General features: G+C 43.8%; 1 protein-coding gene and 1 pseudogene across 2 annotated transcripts; both read left to right on the top strand.

Annotated features, from left to right (window-relative positions):
• The first annotated feature begins 1900 nt into the window (after nucleotides 1-1900).
• Nucleotides 1901-16678, top strand: LOC148019690 (NADH dehydrogenase ubiquinone 1 beta subcomplex subunit). The gene is made up of 4 exons (XM_087699824.1): nucleotides 1901-2113; nucleotides 2201-2246; nucleotides 2333-2434; nucleotides 16386-16678. The coding sequence occupies exons 1-4, from the start codon at nucleotides 2016-2018 to the stop codon at nucleotides 16395-16397; spliced, it is 258 nt and encodes an 85-aa protein (XP_087555950.1). The 5' UTR covers nucleotides 1901-2015; the 3' UTR covers nucleotides 16398-16678.
• LOC148019691 (uncharacterized) lies at nucleotides 14263-15813 on the top strand (annotated as a pseudogene). Its single transcript, XR_015694863.1, has 2 exons — nucleotides 14263-15531; nucleotides 15618-15813. The product of XR_015694863.1 is annotated as an uncharacterized LOC148019691 (transcript).
• Nucleotides 16679-19506: the final 2828 nt, after the last annotated feature.

Genomic DNA, 19506 nt, shown 5'->3' with positions numbered 1-19506 from the left:
CAATGCAAACAAAAGCAAAAGCACTAGAGAATAATGTCTCAATTGTCTCATAAAATAAAGTTCCATTACCAAAAGTTGGAGCCACTATCAACACAAATTTCCAACTTATTCCATCATAGTATTTATCAAGGTCCATGGTGGCCCATATGAACTTATGTCCACTTGCTAAGGTATACTCCATGATTGCAAAGAGATTAAGAATGGCATCATATATCTTTTACCCACTAATAAATCCATATTGCCATTGATCAAGAACTTTGGGTTGTAAGAATTTACCCTAGGCCATAGGTTTAGCCATCAATTTTGTGTGTTGTATTAAGCATTCTTAGTGGCCGTCATTGTCCTTAATTTTATGCTCATTAGCATTAGTGATCAACTTTACAATCCTTGCATTAATGGTTTTGGTAGCACCTTGGAAATCTTGTAATGATTGGGCATACTACAAAGATCCTTACCATAATCCTTCTAGAAAGTTTTCAAAGAACTTTACTTGTCCAATCTTGAGGACTTTCCTTTTTCCTTTTGTTCAATACAAATTCTAGCTCCTCCATCATGAAGGGGTGATCAAGTAGCATACTTTGCTCAAGAGATAACCTATTAGTGACACCCTTCATAAAAGGATTGAAGCTAGCAATGTTGTTGTCATCCATCTCATGCTATATCCCTACAATTGTTGAAGGTAGGATTTAAAACTCAAGGTATGTCAGCCTTATAATTATGAATATTGCAATCGTTGTCTTATATTAACATAATGCCTCTTTTTTTTGTTTCAGCTCTAGAGTCTAGAACTAAAACTTAAAAGATGAATCACCCATCACATTCCATTTTATTTTTATCTTAACTTTAATACATTGGTTTTGACATTCCTATTGACTCTTCATGTGAAATCATGAACGTTGCAAGAAGTACAACGAGGTTGGCAAGAAAAGAAGCAAGAGTAAAGAGAACAATACCTTTGCATCTCAAAGGTTTCAACATCCCTTTGGACTATTAATGTAAAACAACTCTACACTCTATAAGGTCTAAATAACATGATGTTGGCAAGAAAAAGAGCAAGAGTGAAGAGAACACTACTTATACATCTCAAAGTGGTGTCTCCCATTTCCCTTCTATTTGTAACCTTAGACTTACCATATCTTTTGGAGGCTTCATTAGCAACTTGAATGCATTCCCCCCACCTTTGCACAAGAGACAAATTTTTATCTACTTTTCTTTTAGGCATCCTCAATTAGTCTTGAATAGCCCCCTCCATTGGAAAGGAGACATTTAACTCGAAAGGTGGAGGACCATTACTCAACATATCAACTTTAGTGATCCATAATGAGAAGAATACCATGTTGTAATCAAAATCAACCACATGCTTGAGTACCTTGCAAGTACTTTGAGGAGCTATCCCCAAGCTTGTTGATTACAATATAACATATCCAATCTTGCAACATGCCACTTTATGTCCTAGTGCCTATCATCTTAAGCGAAGCAAAACATGCCACATTAATTGCAACATCTACCAACCTACTGCTTATATTGAGAAAAGCCACTTGTCCTTTTCTTCTTCTTCAATTAGGCACTTGCATTTGTGCAACATATTAGAATTGTCATAGGTCATGTTCCAATCTTTGCTATGTTAGAACCACATTGACAAAGTCAAACTCCATCCCATTGCATGTTCCATGACCATTACACACCATGTTCCAATCTTTGCAAAAACCCATATCGACAAGGACAAACTCCATCTCATTGCATGTTCCATGAGCCTTCCTCTTTTCAGAGTTGTTTGCATGGCCATCACCTCCCCTAGGACCCAACAGGGAGCGCTAACTAAGAAATACAAGCCTTGACCATACTAATCACGAGTCTCCTCACTTCCCATATCATCATTTTGGGATAGTGTGCTTAAAGTAGCCAAATAAAACTCCTAAAAGACTCAAAATTCTTAAAAATTTCAATATATAGGTAGCAGTCACTGAATACACGCAGAGAGAGAGATACGCACACACACACGAGAAAGAACAGAGATGGCAGGGCACAGCGAGTTCCATTCCGGAGGCTTGCATTTCCATCCCCCGAAGCGATGGCAGGTTCGAACTGGTCAGATCATGTGCTCCATCATGTGGTAAACATCTCGTGCAATTTCGCATCCGATTTCCCTGTTTCTGCGAAAGTTTCAGACTCAGTTTCTTATGCTTACTATCCCGTCCAGGTTTTGGGTTTTCTACAGAGCGAAAGAGGATGGCCCTGTCCTCCTGGTATACATCTCAGGCAGATTCACTTCTGTGTGTTTCCGTTGATTCACGAGATTTTTGATAAAACACTTATGCGGTTTTCGTGATAGGGTTTGCGGCATCCATGGGAGCACGGTGGCCATGGCCATGGGCACACACAGGTACATGCACATGTGACTACACACGCCTCGGAGGAGAAGGAAGAAGCCAAGGTACGTTTCGTCTCTATTAATCAACTTTTCTGTATGGTACAACAGATGACAAGGTTTAGGGTTCTTGGTAATTTGCACAACGTATGATACTGTTGTCTTATGTAAGGGCAATGATTTTAGGCAGCGTGGGGCAATATATTGTGTGTATTTGAATTCCAAACTGTGCATTAAACATTTCCAGTGGGGAACTCTTGACTTCAAGTCTCACAGGACGCCCCAATCGCGTCTCATAGAGTCCACTTGATCAAATCTTTAGGGGACACATTGGTTCCTATAGGGATAGTTTCACATATATAGACCATTAGCCCCTAGAACTGATCTCACATCTGTTTAACTGTCTGGGTTATAGATTGAATACTTGTAATTTCACTTAATCAACCACAATAGAAAACTAACGAAAACATTCGGATAATAGAAGATATGGGAATATTATGTTTGAAGGAATAAATCTAGAAAACAGTCCTAACTGGCTGCAAAGCATAACAGACAGCATCCTTGAAGCAAAACCCTTTTGCAGAATCCACTCAAATTAGATGGAATTATCCTATTCAGAAATTTCAGTTTGATGTCTTCTTGGTCAGTCCTTTGCAATGTGCCCTTCCTATTCATGTTCAAAACATTTTCTTGCAACAAACCTTGTGCTTATCCTCACTTTTCCAAGGTCTCAACTACTGATTTCTCTTCTTTTTAGCATCAGACGATGCCTTACCGTGCTTCTCAAACTTTGTTGTCTTTTCTCCGACTCTATCTCAGCATTCTGGAAGTCGGAAGACTTATAATGCTTCAAAGTATTTGTTGTTTGTGTTCTCTCTATCAATTGAGACATGCTGGCTATACTTGTCTTCATGCAAAAATCTTTGATTTCCTTTGGCAAACCACAACAATACTTCTCAATTTGCTAAGAGGGAGGCATAGATTTATAAGAAGTGACTTGCAACAATACTTTTCAAAACTTCCTATTGGAATCTTCCAAAATAGTGCATTGTGGAGCATCCAATTTGTATTGAGTCTTTAGCTTTGCCACCTTCCTCAAGGTCTTTAGCTTTGCCCTTCACACATTGACTTAGTAAAGTTACCCCTAGAATAAGCTGCATCAAATTGTTGAACAAAATGCCAATGCTTTCAATTTATCCCGAGTACCATTGAAAGTACTGAACTTTATGGCTTTGCCACCTTCCTTATAGTCTTTGGCTTTGCCCTACAATGGGAAGCTCATAAACAAGTGGCTTTAAAAATGGTGCATTTTTTGTTGTACCACTTCGTGACCAACATTAAACATGGCATTTTGTGGACCAGCCCCAATTCCATGGCACCAAGCCCACCAAGAACTCCAAAAACATTGCCAAACATCCTAGTTTGCATGCCAAGTACCGTGCCAATGTGAGTATTCTTAGGATTTTGCATATGAGCTACCATACGAAGATGCGTTTGTCTAGGCAGTCCATGGATTCATGGTTGAGAACCAAATACATTAGTACCATGCATTCCAAAAGAACTTGTATCATGTCCATAGCATGAAACATAGAACCACCACAAAGTATCTTGGATGTCCCACATATTGAGACATAGCTTGCTGTGCTAAAAGCATAGGGTATACATTCCCAATATTCCCATGCATGTCCCAAAGAAAATATTTGTATTTGTTTACTACATGCATTTGGTGTATTCTAAGGTTGTGCCACACCTAGTTTTGAAGTTATATGCTGTTCCTAGCATCAAGAGGTGTTTTCCAATCTTGGCTTGAAATTAGGTGCCATGAGCCCACCTACTCAAGGGAGTTGATGTGCCTGGCATTGGAACCATGAAACCAACCTTTTGTGAGATTATGCAATGGAAGGGAAACACAAACACAGAGAGAGAAAGGAAGAGGGAGAGTGAAAAGAATGTAGAGAATAGAAGAAGCAGACTAAATCGATCTGAAAATAGATGCTAAATACAAGGCTGGACTGATCAGTCCCTAACAAGGTTCTTCATTGCTTGAGGAGGTGGTTGCTGAACTTTATGACAACTAAGAACAATTCCAGAAATTTGCTTGCAATCTTGGCTTGAAATCAGGTACCATGGGCCCACCTACACAATGGAGTTGATGTGCGTGGCAACGAAACCATGAAACCAGCATTCCGTGAGAGTGCACAATGGAAGAGAAATACAAACACGGAGAGAGAAAGGAAGAGAGAGAGAGAGTGAAAAGAATGCATAGAATAGAGTGAATGGACTGATCTGATTTGGAAATGGATGCTGATTACAAGGTTGGACTGATCAGTCCCTACATGCAGCTGATATGTGGCAAGGGGGGAGGAGAAAGAGTGTAGAATGATGAATGATTGTGGCAGTAGGGGCAGCTATTTGAATAGCTTCCTGAGCCCAAAACAGGCCGACCAGCAGTAGGTGGCTGCATTTAATGCAGCTGACGTGCATAAAATGCACCCATCCTAGTCAAAAAGCCTCGGCCCGTGTGACCACAGCCTCGAACAGTTGCAAAACTGAATGCAAAAAATACCTCCAATTGTATTTGCTAAACTTTGATGGAGCTCACAATGAGGAAATGAAGAGAATGAAATATAGTGAATGCTAACAACTTCCTTGTAGAGAAGGATGGTGAATCTCCAATTTGTAGTAATTACAAGAAGAAAATTTCACATAAATAAATAAATTCAGCACTTCACCAACTAAAGAGACAATTCAACATTGATGGGCCTCAAACCTTGGTACCCCTTGTGGTATCTCTTTGAGCTTTATTTTAGAGGATGATGAGTATGAGAGAGAGGTGGACACCAGGCCGAGAACTCGAAATCCCTACAAGTTCCTTCAATTGTAATCTCCCCCAAATTCTAGCAAATGGTTGCACAGTCTCATACAAATTTGGGATAATTTGCTGTCATAGTTGTTAGGTACGATACGATAAAATGTGGTACTAAATGGCACCTTAAGATTTTATAAGGTACAATACGATATTAGTACGAAAAAAAACATTAACTTGATTATTTTGGACTAAAGATAATATAAGAGATGAGTCTAGCAATGCTTTAGAGTATATAAGATGAATACATTAGGGTAATACGCCAAAACCTCATGCCACATGTGCAACATGCACTAGTGTTACCTACAAGTTACAAGTACATAGATATGAGTGGATACATTAGACATGAAGGATCATACAAATAAGAGTTGGCGAGAGAGAGAGAGAGAGAGAGAGAGAGAGAGAGAGAGAGAGAGAGAGAGAGAGATGGAGGCTTGGACTAGGTGTGGATTTCTTAGTAGCATGTGACTACTCCCAAAAGGACGGGGGGAGCAGCTTTATTGGATATTAATTTCCGTATGGTTGCTTTGAGTTGGCAATTTTGTAGGCTTTATGTGTGCAGAGTCATCCTTGGACAGATATTGCAAAGTTTTTCATTGAAAAGATTGGTATCTTGCATGGTTGCATAGCTATTCAAGTTTCTTGGTGGCATGTGTTGAATTCTGAGAGGCCTATTAAGGTCTCCCAGTCTTTTCTTCTTTTTTCTTTGATTGCATCTTGGTAAGAGATTTTGTGTTTTGCAGTTTGCCTTCATAAGGAGGAGAATTCGTCACAAGGAGAAGTGTTGGCTACCTCCAGGTTGTTGGATTGGCTTGATAGAGACTTGTAGTGAGATAAGTTTAATCAGATGGCTCGCTTGGGGTTATAGATGGTCCATGATGGTGTCATTCTTGGGCAGCCCTGTCTTTATTATTTTCGGTGCATTCGTCAGTACTTTTGGGTGCCTTGTGGCTATCATGACATTTGGTCATTCTTATTGGAGTAGCTTTTGAGGTACTCTCCATTGGTTGCTTTACAACCCTGTCTCCTTGGCAGGATTGGATGTTTGTGCTACCTGATGATTTCGAGAGCAGGTCAGTTAATGAGATCTATCATTAGATTGTCAAGGTCAAGAGATGGGTCACTAGAAAGGCCAATAAAATATAGCATATTTGGAATAGCAAAAAGAAGTGGCAAGAAGGATTTCTCCAACTCTAAAAGTCTAAGAGTCCTCATTAGGGTAAAGGTTTCATAAGGAGGTTGCTTATTGGAAGTCTTCCAATCGGGGATGTGTTGCATGCATAGTTACGCGAAACGGCCCAAAACGGCCCCTAATTAGGCCCGAAACCCCGAAACTTTTGATTATCTTGGCGAAACGCGTTTCGATAGATGAAATGTTTTAGCCTTTCGGTTTCGGCGCCACTTGGCGTTTCAGGCAGGGTCCAAAACTTTTCGCGAGACATTTCGGGACAAAATGTTCATCTTTTGGTGATACGTTTTTTCTTTGTTAAATTTGACGACTGGAATGTTTTACATAGCGTTCTATGTCACTAACGAAACGTTTCGTTCAGACCTTTAATGTTAATGTTTCAACTTTTAAAAAGCTTTTTTTTGTTTCGTATTATTCTTCCCATATGAGGACGATTGCGCCATGCACACTTGCCATGAAGTCGACCGGTGTAATGGACTCTGCACCTACCTCATCAACAGTGAATCGAATGATGTCTCTGCATTGTGCTGGAACCAAATCCAGTAAATGACCCCAGCCCAGTGACCGACACAGTGCAGAGGCTGCAACAGAGGACCCTCTCTCTCTCTCTCTCTCTCTCTCAGAGTAATACTTGAGAGTGGACACTCACTCTCCGTCATAATGATTTTAATAACAGGTTACAGATAACAAATTTTAATAACAGATAACATCTCTCTCTCTGTGATATGAACCACCAAACACACTCTCTCTCTAGCCTTATTCTTATGCCAGGTCTGATTACTCATGAATGTTGAGTCATTATGTATATGATAGGTCACAGAACTCTCTCTCTCTCTCTCTCTCTCTCTCTCTGTGTGTGACAGATTATTCACCTGCAGGCTACCAGATCAGCCTCCCTCTCTCTCTCTCTCTCTCTCTCTCTAACCTCAAGCCTCTCAGGGACCTATACCTTGAACCTTATCTTGATTTCTATACCTATAAATATGTGCACTAAGCATCAAGTGAATTCATCTCACTCAAGGACCAAACCACGTCACTTCAATTCAGCCTAAGCCTCAAACATTCACATCTCGCACACAAATTCAGCTCAAGCTTCAGCACACTTCAGCAAGCGTCCAAGTTCAACACACTCTCTTCCTTTCTCCCTCCCTCCCTCTCTCTTTCCCAAAAGTGAAATCTCAACACAATCTCTTATCCTATAATCTCTCTTTTTTTTCGTATAAGGTAATTGTATTAATTACGAAAAAAATACAAGATTACTTGATTACAAGGTACATGACGACAATGCAAGTCATCATGCGACGAGGTGCTAAGCACTACAAGTTACAATTTCATGGCAAGGAGGCGGAGGAAATTGCCATATACCAAGGACGGAAGTCCTCCGTAGAGAGCAAATCAGAACGATGGAGAAGAGCTAATTGCCAATACAAGAGGCCCTTAAGCCTCACAATATGTCGCTGAACATTATGGGCTGAGTCAAACAGAAAAGCATTCCGGATGGTCCAGTTATGCCAACAGCCCCAGTATCGAAGAAAGTGATACATGAGCTTCATGTGTGGCTGTGCGGGAGAAGGGTATTTGGGCTGGCCCAAAACCCAATCAAAGGGGCGCAGTGTGATACCAACCACCCCTCGCCAAACGGCCGACAAAAATAACCAGACCTTCTTAGCGACGGGGCAGGAAATAAATCGGTGGCGAGCGGTTTCCATAGTAGTGGTGCAAAAGAAACAGGTGCCATTGGAGATTCGTCACTTGGAAAGAGCCGAAGCAAGCGGAAGACCCCCAATGATCACTCTCCAAAGAAAGACTTTATATATAAAGGGTGTCTTGTTGACCCATCCCTCCATCACAGTGACCCTCCACCAGGAGCGGGATTTACACAATCCCCATAAAGCATTCGCTTTAGTAACTAGCCATTGATTATCTTTAATCAGGAGATGATACACTTGATCAGCAGAAGCTTTGCTCAAAGGCAGCCGGCCTTGTAGGTCCCAATCCTGCCAGGGATGATCCAAAGCAAGAGCAGGAAAGGGTTGTCTGTTCTGGAGCACCGTCACGAGCTGTTCCCATAAAGGCCTATATCCACGAGGGATCCGGAAAATCCTCCTAGCAGTACGAAAGGAGATAAGCACATTGCGACTGGCAAGGGTGGCATCCGCAACTGAAGACAAGCCCAACCGTGCCATCTGGTTGAATTGTGGTCTAGGCTCATGTTTACCTTCCCACGAAAGTAGACGCGAGACTGCCAGTAATTCCAATTGAAAAGAGTTAGTAGCCAGGCGATCCTCCGTTGGGTGCCACTGAGCCTTTCGAAGGACGTGTTTCCAGGAACACACCAAATGAGTAAGCAGCGATGAAGAAGAACTGGAAAACCGCGAATCCGCATTAAGAACGTGCCACCAAGAACTCCGGAGTCGGGTATTGCCATGCCGAAGCCCATGACCCTCAAGGAAAGAACGGGCGATAGCGACCCACGGATGATGATCATCCGAGCACATGGCGCGGAAAAGGGACCAACGGAGTGCCTGCATGTGAGTTTGGGCATCTAAAATAGCTCCGCCACCCATGCTTTTGGGGGTGCACGCATGCGACCACGAGATCCAGGAAATACCTGCCTTCAATGAGTCCTTCTTCCAGAGCATGAAGCGAATAGACTGAGTGAGAGCATTCAGAGTCGTAGGAGTCCAGGGCAACAATGGCAAGAAATATGTGATCATTGGCAACATAATTATCTGGGCTACTTTGAGGCGGACATGAAAAGGCCAGGCCTGAGACTTCCAGTACATAAACTTGGCCATCATCTTCTGAGAAATCCACTGCAGAAACTGCTTTGGGGGAACATCAATCCCCAATGGGTATCCAAGATGCCTGACAATGGAACCGCGAGGAACAACCAGACCTTGCCAGTCCAAGGACTGCAAGTCCGACTCCGTGCAGCTTAGAATGGCTGATTTGAGCGGATTGATACGAAGGCCTGACGCCTGGCCAAAGAGACCCCAAACATCCAATGCTTTTCGAAGGTTATCCTTGTCCGCACGCAAAATCATAAAAGTATCATCCGCCAGGGATTGGCTAATGAAATGTTGCCCTGTAGGAAGCGACAGTTCGGCCAACTGGGAAGAGGCGGCCATATGTGATAACATGGAAAGAACTGGATGTGTCGCAAGGGCAAAGAATAAAGGGCTCAAAGGGCACCCCTGTTTGACAGAACGGGCAAGGACAAATGGCTCAGTAACACCTCCGTTCAGCATGACTCGTGAAGACGCCGCAGCACTAATGGTGTAGATCAGACGAGACATCCGAGCACCAAAGCCCATAGCAGACATAAGGTCAGCAACAAAAGACCAGTCCAGATAGTCAAAAGCCTTTTCCAGGTCCAGTTGAATCAACACCACCTCCTGATTAGAATGCCGGGCATAATCAATGGCCAATTGGGCATTCAAAACATTGTGTAGAATATTTCGGCCCTTAATGAAACCGTACTGGAGAGGGTGCACAAGGGCAGGGAGATGCTTATGGAGCCAATTCGCCATTACTTTGGAAAAGATTTTGTACATGGAACCCATCAAAGAAATGGGGCGCCAGTGTGTCAACTTAGATGGCGAAGGAACTTTTGGAAGTAGTTTAATAAGTCCTTGTTTCCATGAGGGAGGCATGATCCCCGTTTCCCAGACCTGCTGAAACAGAGCCTGCAATGGTTTCGCCAGTTGGGTAGCGAAGGCTTCAAAGAACTCATTGGTAAGACCATCCCAACCCGGACTTTTATCTTTGGGCAAGTGTAACAAGACATCCATAACCTCTGCTTCACCAATATCTGACTCCAGAGTAGCTTGCATGTCCTGAGGTAACTGATTGCGGACCAGGTCATAAAAGACCGAACGGGCCTGAGTAATTTGGGCTGAAGGAGGAGAAGCGGAACCGAGAAGGTCACGGAAATAATTCCTGCACATATGCACAATAGTCTGTGGATCCAGGATAAGGTGGCCTTGTGCATCCTCGAGTCTGGTCAAGTTCTCTCGAGCAGGAGAGGCATGGAGGGCTCGAAAGAACTTGTGGGTCTGACATGCACTATCTTGCAAAGTCTCTGTTAGATGTTGCAATTTGGCCTGCTGATACGATTTTAACTGGAATTCTTTAACAAGATCAGCCACCCGCAGGGCCAGTGCAAGCAGAAATGCATCATCCGGAGTGTCCATCAGCAGAGAGCGAACCAAAAGCAGCAGGTCCTCCGCTGCCTGTCGACGGCGCCGACAAAGAGAGGCATGATAGATCCCATATTGCCGAGCAACCCGCTGCACATTAGCGAGCAATCGGTCAAATGAGGCAGTGCCCTGAGAGGAAAAGTCCAAGGAGAATCTGTCAAGCATTTGTTGCATATAGCCCTGAAAAATTGTATGCTTTAAGTAGGAGGAGTTGAAACGCAAAGGGAGTCTCTCCAGAAATTGCTTGAAGGGGGCAATGGGTTGTGCAAGCAACTCGAACTGCAGAGGGAAATGGTCCGACAAGACATATTGCTGCAACACTTTTATTTCGAGCATCTCAGGCAGAAAATCATCATTCTGTATGATATATATGCGGTCCAACCGCGACCATGTTGTGGCATACTGGGCCGAATGGAAAGTAAAGCCTGGAGAAGACGGGTGTAGCCAGGACCAAAGATCTTGCTTAAGAACAGCAAGAGCCAAGTCGTGCCACATACGACTTTCCGGCGCATCCATGACCGAGTGCTCCGATGTAGACTGGAAAGAATCAATACACATATTGAAATCCCCCATGAAGAAGCCGCGTCTGCCAAGTGACAAGGAAGTCTGCAAAGTCTGCCAAAGCTCTCGGCGAGATAACGAATCATTCGGAGCATAAAGGCCAAGTAACCATAGGATTTCCCCTTCGAATAAGATTTCGACCACCAAAAAGCGGCCATGAACATCATTTTTAATAAGAACCGGCTGATATTTGGCATGTACAATCATGAGCACACCCGAATAATGCATGGCCTGTGTTCCTGCATAGAACAAACGAAAGCCATGGCAATCCACAACTTTACCGGCGTCACTGTGACTCTTGTGCTCAACAGCACACAGGACATCCCACTGATTCTCATACAATGCAGTCCACATGGCATGTTGCTTGTGGCGAGAACAAATTCCTCGCACATTCCACGTGGCTATTTTCATGTGTATACAAAACACAATCAGGTAGGAGGCACAGCTTGCCTCGATTTGACTTTGTCGGCGAGAATGTCCAGGACTCCCTCATCCAAGAAATCTGCCAACACCGCAAAAGAGTTCTGAGGACCAGATTTGGAAGTTGAGGGCATATCGGCTTGCTTGGGATTGGAACGTGGGTAACGACGGTCCCACGGAGTAATGACGTTGCCTCTGGTATAAAAAGCCAGCTGTGCAGGTGGACCCTTGAGACGATCCGAATACATTTTCCTGGCGGGCTGGTGGCGGGGAGCTGAAGAAACCATAGCAGGAGCAGAGCGCTCTGACGACATCATTTCCTTCCTGCGCATATATGTTCGCATGGAATCGTGTGAGGTAGAAGGCCTAGTACTCTCCATGCCAGCACCAATCCTGTTGCCTTTTTTGGCGCGTACTTCAACCCAATCAGTAGCACGGGAATCCAGACCCGAAACCTGTTGTTTACCTTTGGCCAGAACTTGGGGCGGGTGGGTAGGGTCCAGCGGCGGAGCATCACACACCATATCTTCCATGGGCGGAGCAACATGAGCTGTATCTGAAACGTGTTGTTGCTCGGGGCATTCAGCCATAAAGTGCCCCAACTGTCCACAGGAAAAGCAATGGCCAGCAAAATTGCCCCATTTCAAACGAAAGTGTAACGGATGCATGCCGGAGCAATTGAGGCGTAACCATGCAGGCCGTTTCCGTGCAGTATCCCATAACATGCACAAGCGGTTGCGATTCACAGCCCTGAGACTGGGAGGGACCAGAACCGTGCCCACAGCGGCCATAGCATCCTTTAATAGCGGCCAATAAACAGCCGGACAATTTTCCACTTCTACCCACACAGGGCATTCACGTTGCAGGAGGCGTTGGAAATCTGCCATCGGGCGCCATGGAACCACATGAACCAACCGACGATCAAAAAACAAAGGCAGTTTGGACAGAAGAGCAGCGCGGTGCGTCTCTGTTTTCAAGAGGACCTCGAAAAAGCCCCGGGATCCAACAAAAATCTCTTCAACACATTCCCCTTGTAGCAGACTCTGCAGCCATTGGCGAATACGGGAAAGCAGCGGAATGCGACCGGTGAAGAAGAGTATCACCGCGCGATCATAAAATACCGAAAAGGAGCGTAGGACAGTTTTTGGCTCGACGGTAGCTTCTAGAACATCGTCTGGAGCAGAGGCAGAGAAGGCTTCCTGGTTGTGTTGAACATATTCACCAAGCAGAGTGTTGGCAAATTCCAACAGATGCTCCCAGTCCACCTCCTGAGAGTCCACCGGATCCGAAGCAACCTGCGCATAGGAACGATCGGGAGTAACGCCTATCTCTTCCAGGGTGTGCTTGGTACGTTTGCCCGCAGGCTGGATGTCAGGACCCGGGGGCAATTCTTCAGTGCACGGAACCATATCCTCGGGTTCCTCAGCATCAGAGTCCGGGCCAAGTGCTGCCACCGTTTGGTCTAGGAAATCCAGATCCAAACCAGCCATCGTGTATGACGAACTGATCTCACAGAAGGACTGATCGACACTCTCTCTCTCTCTCTCTCTCTTTCTGTGTACAGAGCAGAGGGAACGCGATTCCGGACGCTGCCTCTCTGACGAAGGTCAGGTTTAGGGTTTCACAGGAGCTGGGAAACAGGGCGTCTGGACAGCTCCGGGAGCAGGCTCGACAGTCAGCAACAGACGTTGATGCAACCCTCCATGATGGTGGACAGACGCGACTTGTAAAGGGGCTGAAATCTGGCAAGGCGCACCTCTGCAGGATGTGCGGGCGGAGCTGGGGCAGGGGGGGCACTCGGGCGAGGTGTTTTCAGCGGGGCCTTCAGGCAACAGCGGCGGGGCCTGCAGGCGACGGCGGCGGGACCTGCAGGCGACGGGACCTGCAGGCGGGACGACGGGGCCTGCTGCGGGACGACGGGACCTGCGGGACGACGGGACCTGCGGCGGAACCTGCAGGCGAGGGCGATGGGGCCAACGAACAGAGGCTGGGCTGGCGCGAACGAGGGGTGGCGTCAGGCAGGGCGTCAGGCGGCGGCGACGCAGACGAGGGCCGTAGCAGGGCGCGCCAGATCATTCGATGGCAGGGCGGGACGACGCAGGAGCACCATCGCGACACACACTCCTCTCTCTCTCTCCCCTCTCTCTCTCTCATCCTATAATCTCTCTCTCTCGCTCTCTCTCTCTCTCTCTCTCTCTCGTTACCTCATAATGAGGCCTCAAACCATGGAAGCCCAACTAAATGAAACCCCGAGAGAGAAAGAGATGACCCAAAGTGACTATTGGTGGCAGCAAATCAGCATCGTTGGGTCCTACAATAGCAAGGCGGGTGGAGCAAGACGTTGCGTCGCTTTTGTGGCATCAAAAGAGGTGGAGGTGCTAATCAAGTGATGGCGCATCTCCTTAATGCCCTTGGCCATGGTATCAAAGGTTGCGACAAGATACCACTAGAGGATCGTGCTCACACGGCAAGGGATTTTGAGATGTATCTTGAAACTAGGCCCCCAAAAGACACTCACGTCATCTGAGCATCAATGCCTTCAACTACAACTGCCACTAGTGGGAGTCAAGCTCGTGAGAGTGGAGCAAATCAGTTTGCCACTTTTCCTGCGACCGCGACAAGTAGCGGAACACAAGGTACATCATCCATCCCTCGTGGAAAACAAGGCAATTTGTTCACTGCATGGCACACACAAAGGAAGGCTCAAGTAGATGCAGCTGTCGCACGTTTTTTTTACTTGTGGAATTCCATTTAATGTGGCATGATCTCTTTTTTTAAGGAGATGGTTTCTGAAATAGCCGAGTTTGGCCCTTCCTACTAACCTCCCTCTTATGATGCACTACATGAGAAACTTCTACAAGAGGAAGTGACTAGCGTAAAGGCTGCCATCACACCAATTAAACAATAGTGGGATATCTATGGGGTGAGTCTCATAGGTGATTGTTGGTCTGACATATGCAGCCATTCCTTGGAAGGTGTCCTTGCTTCATGTTGTGGCAAGCCTCTATATATAAAATCCACCAAGTGTGGTACTTGGCAAAAGAGAGGTCTTGTCTTATGTGAGATGTGGGCTGAGGCTGTTGAGTATGTTGGACCCAAGAATGCAATTTGTCTCTGATGGAGAGGCGACAAATAGGGTTGTAGGTGCCTTACTAGAGCAACAGTATCCCTATATCACATGGAGTCCATGTATGGCCCATTGTCTTAATAATTTATTGAAAGACATTGGAGCATTAGCATGGATCAAGAGTACAATTGTTATAGGCAAGGAAATCATTTCTTTTGTCACTTGCCATCATTTCTCTCTAGCCGTGTACAGGCAATTTGCCAAATAAGAGCCACTAAAATATTTAGAGACCAGGTTTGCCTATAATTTCTTTATGCTTTGTCGGCTATACAACATGAGGCCAGCTTTAGAACAAATGGTCGCTAGTCCATCTTGGGCATCATGGTCTACTTCAAAGTCAGCTTTGGGCCAGTTGTGCTACGTAACGGTAACCCAAGATGAGTATTGGGAGGAAGCAAAGCAATTGCTTCTTCTATGCTTACCCATGGTAAATCTCTTGCGGCAAGTGGATGGTGATGTACCGCATATCGGTAAAGTGTACGAAGCAATGGATCGTCTCATTGAAAACATCCGTGCTCTTAATCTTGCTCCACCCAAGAAACAAGAAATTGAGGAGCTTGCAATCAGCAGATGGAACCAATACTACTCAGCACTTCATTGTGCTGCTTACAATTTGGATCCAGAGTTCCAACACAAGGGAAAGCAACTCCAGTCGGATGCTGAAGTAACTTGAGGTTGGAATACCACACTTCAGAAATTGGTGGCAAGTCCTGAGGAATGTCGGGAAATCAAATTTCAACTCACTAACTACCGCAACAAAGAAGGCATGTTTGGCTGGCCTGATGTGCAATGTGATAGGTAATTCAATAAATTGCTTAGTTTTTCAATTTATATAAACTTTTAATACAGCTTTTCTAACTACACATTATTTTGGACTGTTGTAGATTCCATGTAGGTGCAGTTACATGGTGGGAGATCTATGGAGCTGATTCTCCAGAGCTGCAAAACTTGGCTATCAAAATCTTAAGCCAAGTTTGTGCATCTTCTGCACTTGAAAGACTTTGGAGCACATTTAGTCTTATACACACCGAGAAGAGAAACAGGCTAGTCAGGGACATTAGGAGCTTTGTCCTGGTCTAGTCATTTTGGCCATTTTGTTCTTTGTCCCTATTTTTGGGCCCATCCATGATTTTGACCTGGAACAGTCGTAGAGGATTTGAGGTCAGCCCTACCTATTGTCAGGCTTCACTTGTTAGTTGGTTGACAGTCACTTATTCATTGACTTCTTTTGTCTCATGCCTTCTCTTGTCCTCACTGCAGCTACGTCTGTAGTATGTGTAGGGGCTGAGAACTGTATGAGCTTCTTCTCAGCTTAGTTTCTAGCTGTCTTTGCTCTTGCCTTCAGTGGTCTTTCGGCTTGCGTGCATCCTATTCTGCTGCACCTCACACAGCCCTATTATGAAATAGCTCGTTTCATTTTGTTTCGTCTTTTTCTTTTCCTTTATGGTTTTGGGGAGATCATTTTTTGCAACATCGAGAGGGGCCTAAATCTAGCACATTCAGTCTGCAAATGAAGTATTTCGTGATAATAATTGTGCAGAACAAGATTGGAATGGCACTGCTACTAAAGCAACCACACTCCTGTCATGCTTTTGTTCTTGGTGTTCCTTTGAGAGATCATGTGTGAGGGCTCATGTATTTTGTGGCTACAGGCTCATCATTGAATTTGAAGAACAGATGAGTTGCGGACCATTGAAGGTGAAGAACTGATGAGTTGTGGTTTAACGCTGATCCTTGAATGTGAAGAATAGGTGATTTTCAAACTACAATTGTTGGAGATATGCAGTGTAGTCAAGAGCTTTTGTATAAGCTAAAACTTCTGCAAGCTCTGGAACAGATAATTTGAATTTGAACCAAAAATAATGTCATGTGAGCTATCGTGGACAAGGGGGGGTTCCACACCTGATTGTACGAGTTAATGCAGCCATTTCATTTTCTTGTTGGTGATGAGGCTGATATGTTAAAACTGTTGATATGTGTGGCTGCCAAGTTGAAGATATGCTCTTGGAGTGCTGAACTGTAAGCTCTTACTCTGTTATGATGTGCCACTACAGTTTAATTGTTGCTAGTCAAGTATGCTTTTCTGGAATTAAGCATTTAGTATCTTAAATGCATTAAAGGAGGGCTTATCTGTGTGCGCACTCGCACAGATTCTCTTTGCTTTCGGGGAGGGGGTGTTGTTTTGGGACTTTTTGAGTGCTTTATTTGGGTGTGCCAAACCAAGCTTATTCTGTTTTCATATCAAATCAATCTGCATACATATTTTTTACTAAAGAGGTCCTTAGAAACTAGGGTTTGTAGCATGTGGTACAAGTATAACTTACTCAATTAACTGACTTGACTGGTTGGGAAGGAATTGATAGATTATGGACATATTTGCTGCATTGGAGCATTTTCATCACTGCTGTGGCAGTACAAATGTCTTAGCAGCTTATTTTGACTATAGAACCTTTTGATTCATGGTGCACGAAGATAATCGCAATACGTTTTAATCTGAGTTGATCAGATTTGGCTTATGGATTCCTGATATTCTCAGATCAAAGGTTATGAACATTGATGAAAAGCAGTTGTAGGATAAGGATTTTTATTGAAAACCTAGAGTCTTACATTTTGCAAATTGAATTCAAGCTATGTTGATGTACCAAGCCCCTTGTGAGAGCTAATGTGCTATATGTACAGTAAAAGTCAAAATCTTATTGTGCTTAGGGGAGAAGGGGAGATAGAGATTTTTTTGATTTTGAAGGGTTTGTATGTTATGGACCTTGTTGGCTCTCTTGTTCAAGTTTAACACAAGTAGGGAGCAACTTGAAATGTAAGTTATGGACCTTGTTGGCTCTCTTTCAAGTTTAACACAAGTAGGGAGCGACTCGAAACTTGTTGAGAACAAATTGTATAACAAATGGTGAAGGGAGAAGCCCAAGTGGAAGAATGAGCAAGCGAAAGCAAGAGAGATGTGAGCTATGGTGGATGGAGTAAGAGAGCAAGAGGGAGAGAGACTCAAGATGTGGAACTCTAACAGCCACAATGTGTGATCGGTTTTCTCTTTATTCAAATGTCATTGAAAGAATAAAGTGACAATGATGGGCGTTTGAGTGAAGAGGGAACAAGAAAAAAATGATAGTACAATGTATCTTGAGTGAAGAGGGAACATGAAAAAAATAACAGAGTACAATGTGTATAAGGAGGTTATCTCATTCAACGCTCATCAGCTTCTTAAGAAAGGTAAAACGCTCTGTTGAGACTTTTCATGAGTAAATTTGCAGGATTTTGGTCAGTTGAGATCTTGACAAGATTAACAGACTAAATCCTTAATGCTCTTTTTGATAAAGTGGTATTGCATGTCAATGCGTTTTATCTTTGTACGGAAGATCATATTTTTGGTGAATTGGAAAACACTCATAAAATCCGAATGTAGTGTAGGGACCATGTTAGTCATAACAAGGTCTGGCATTAGATGGCCTAATCAGAGAGCTTCCTTGCAAGCCTTGGTGGTTGCAATATACCTGGTCTTTGTAGTAGAGAGGACTGTGCATTTCTCACCTTAGAAATCCAAGAAACAGTATTTCGAGCAAAGGTAAACACATAGCTAAAGGTGGATTTTTTGTTTGTATATCTTGCATAATCAGAGTCGGTGTATCCCACAATCTTATGTATCTTGGCCACAATAACATATGTACATATCTACTGTGTCCTTCAGGTATCTTATGATACCCTTGATAGCATCTCAATGTTGTATGCTAGGTGTAGCCATATAGCGTGTCACAACTTCCATTGCAAAAGCTATGTTAGGACGAGTGGCTATCATGACATATATCAAATTGTCCATTGCGGATGTATAAGGGATATTGGCCATCTTGGCCTTTTGCTCATCAAATTGCGGATAATCAATTTGGCATATCTTTGCGTGAGAAGGCAAAGGATATCCAATGTGCTTAACATCTTGCATATGAAATCGTTTGAGGATCTTTTGGATATACTCTTGTGATAAGAAGCCCATGAGAGTGGTCATGCGTAATATATATCCCTAGAATGTGTGGTGTGTTTCATGTCTTTTTATCTCAAAGCTCTTCTTGAGCTAACTTTTTAAAGGATCCAACTTATTGGGAGCTCTCTTAGCAATCAACATGTCATTCACATAGAGTGCGAAAATTAAAAGGTTGTCATAACAAGCTTTCTTTTGTATAAATACGGATCCATATCACTATGTGTATAGTCTTATGAATGCATAAAAGTATCAAACTTGTGGTACCATTGCCTAAGTGCTTGGCTCTTTCTCAATCTGCACACTAGGTGTTCATTGCCTTTTTCCTCAAAGCCCTTAGATTGTTGTATATAAATCTTCTCATGCAAGTCCCCATATAAGAAAGTCGTTTTAACATCCATGTGATAAAGGTCCAGATCTAACTGAGCAACCAATGCTAGTACCAGGTGTATGATAGTCATCTCAACTACATGAGAAAAGGCTTTATCGAAGTCAACATGATGCTTTTGTTTAAAACCCTTAGCAACCAACTTGGCCTTATAGGTAGGCTTGGGTCATCCAGGGATGCTCTTTAACTTGTACACCCACTTGTATGGCAATGTATACTTTCTGCCAGAGACAAAGGAACCAACTCGCACATATGATTTTTCTATAAAGAGCCAAACTCTGATTGCATGGTCCTCTCCCAAGAGTAACTATCACCATGGTGCATGGCCTTATCATAAGTGAGAGGCTTACATGCATTTGTCACCATTATATAATCAATAGAAGGCTCAAACCGTTTATGAGAA

Source organism: Lygodium microphyllum, chromosome 19, assembly GCF_053477565.2.
Source record: "Lygodium microphyllum isolate KBCC chromosome 19, Lygodium_microphyllum_v1.1.10, whole genome shotgun sequence".
Lineage (NCBI taxonomy): Eukaryota > Viridiplantae > Streptophyta > Polypodiopsida > Schizaeales > Lygodiaceae > Lygodium > Lygodium microphyllum.
Note: the sequence above shows the minus strand (reverse complement) of the source record. Positions and strands in the feature narration are given on the sequence as shown.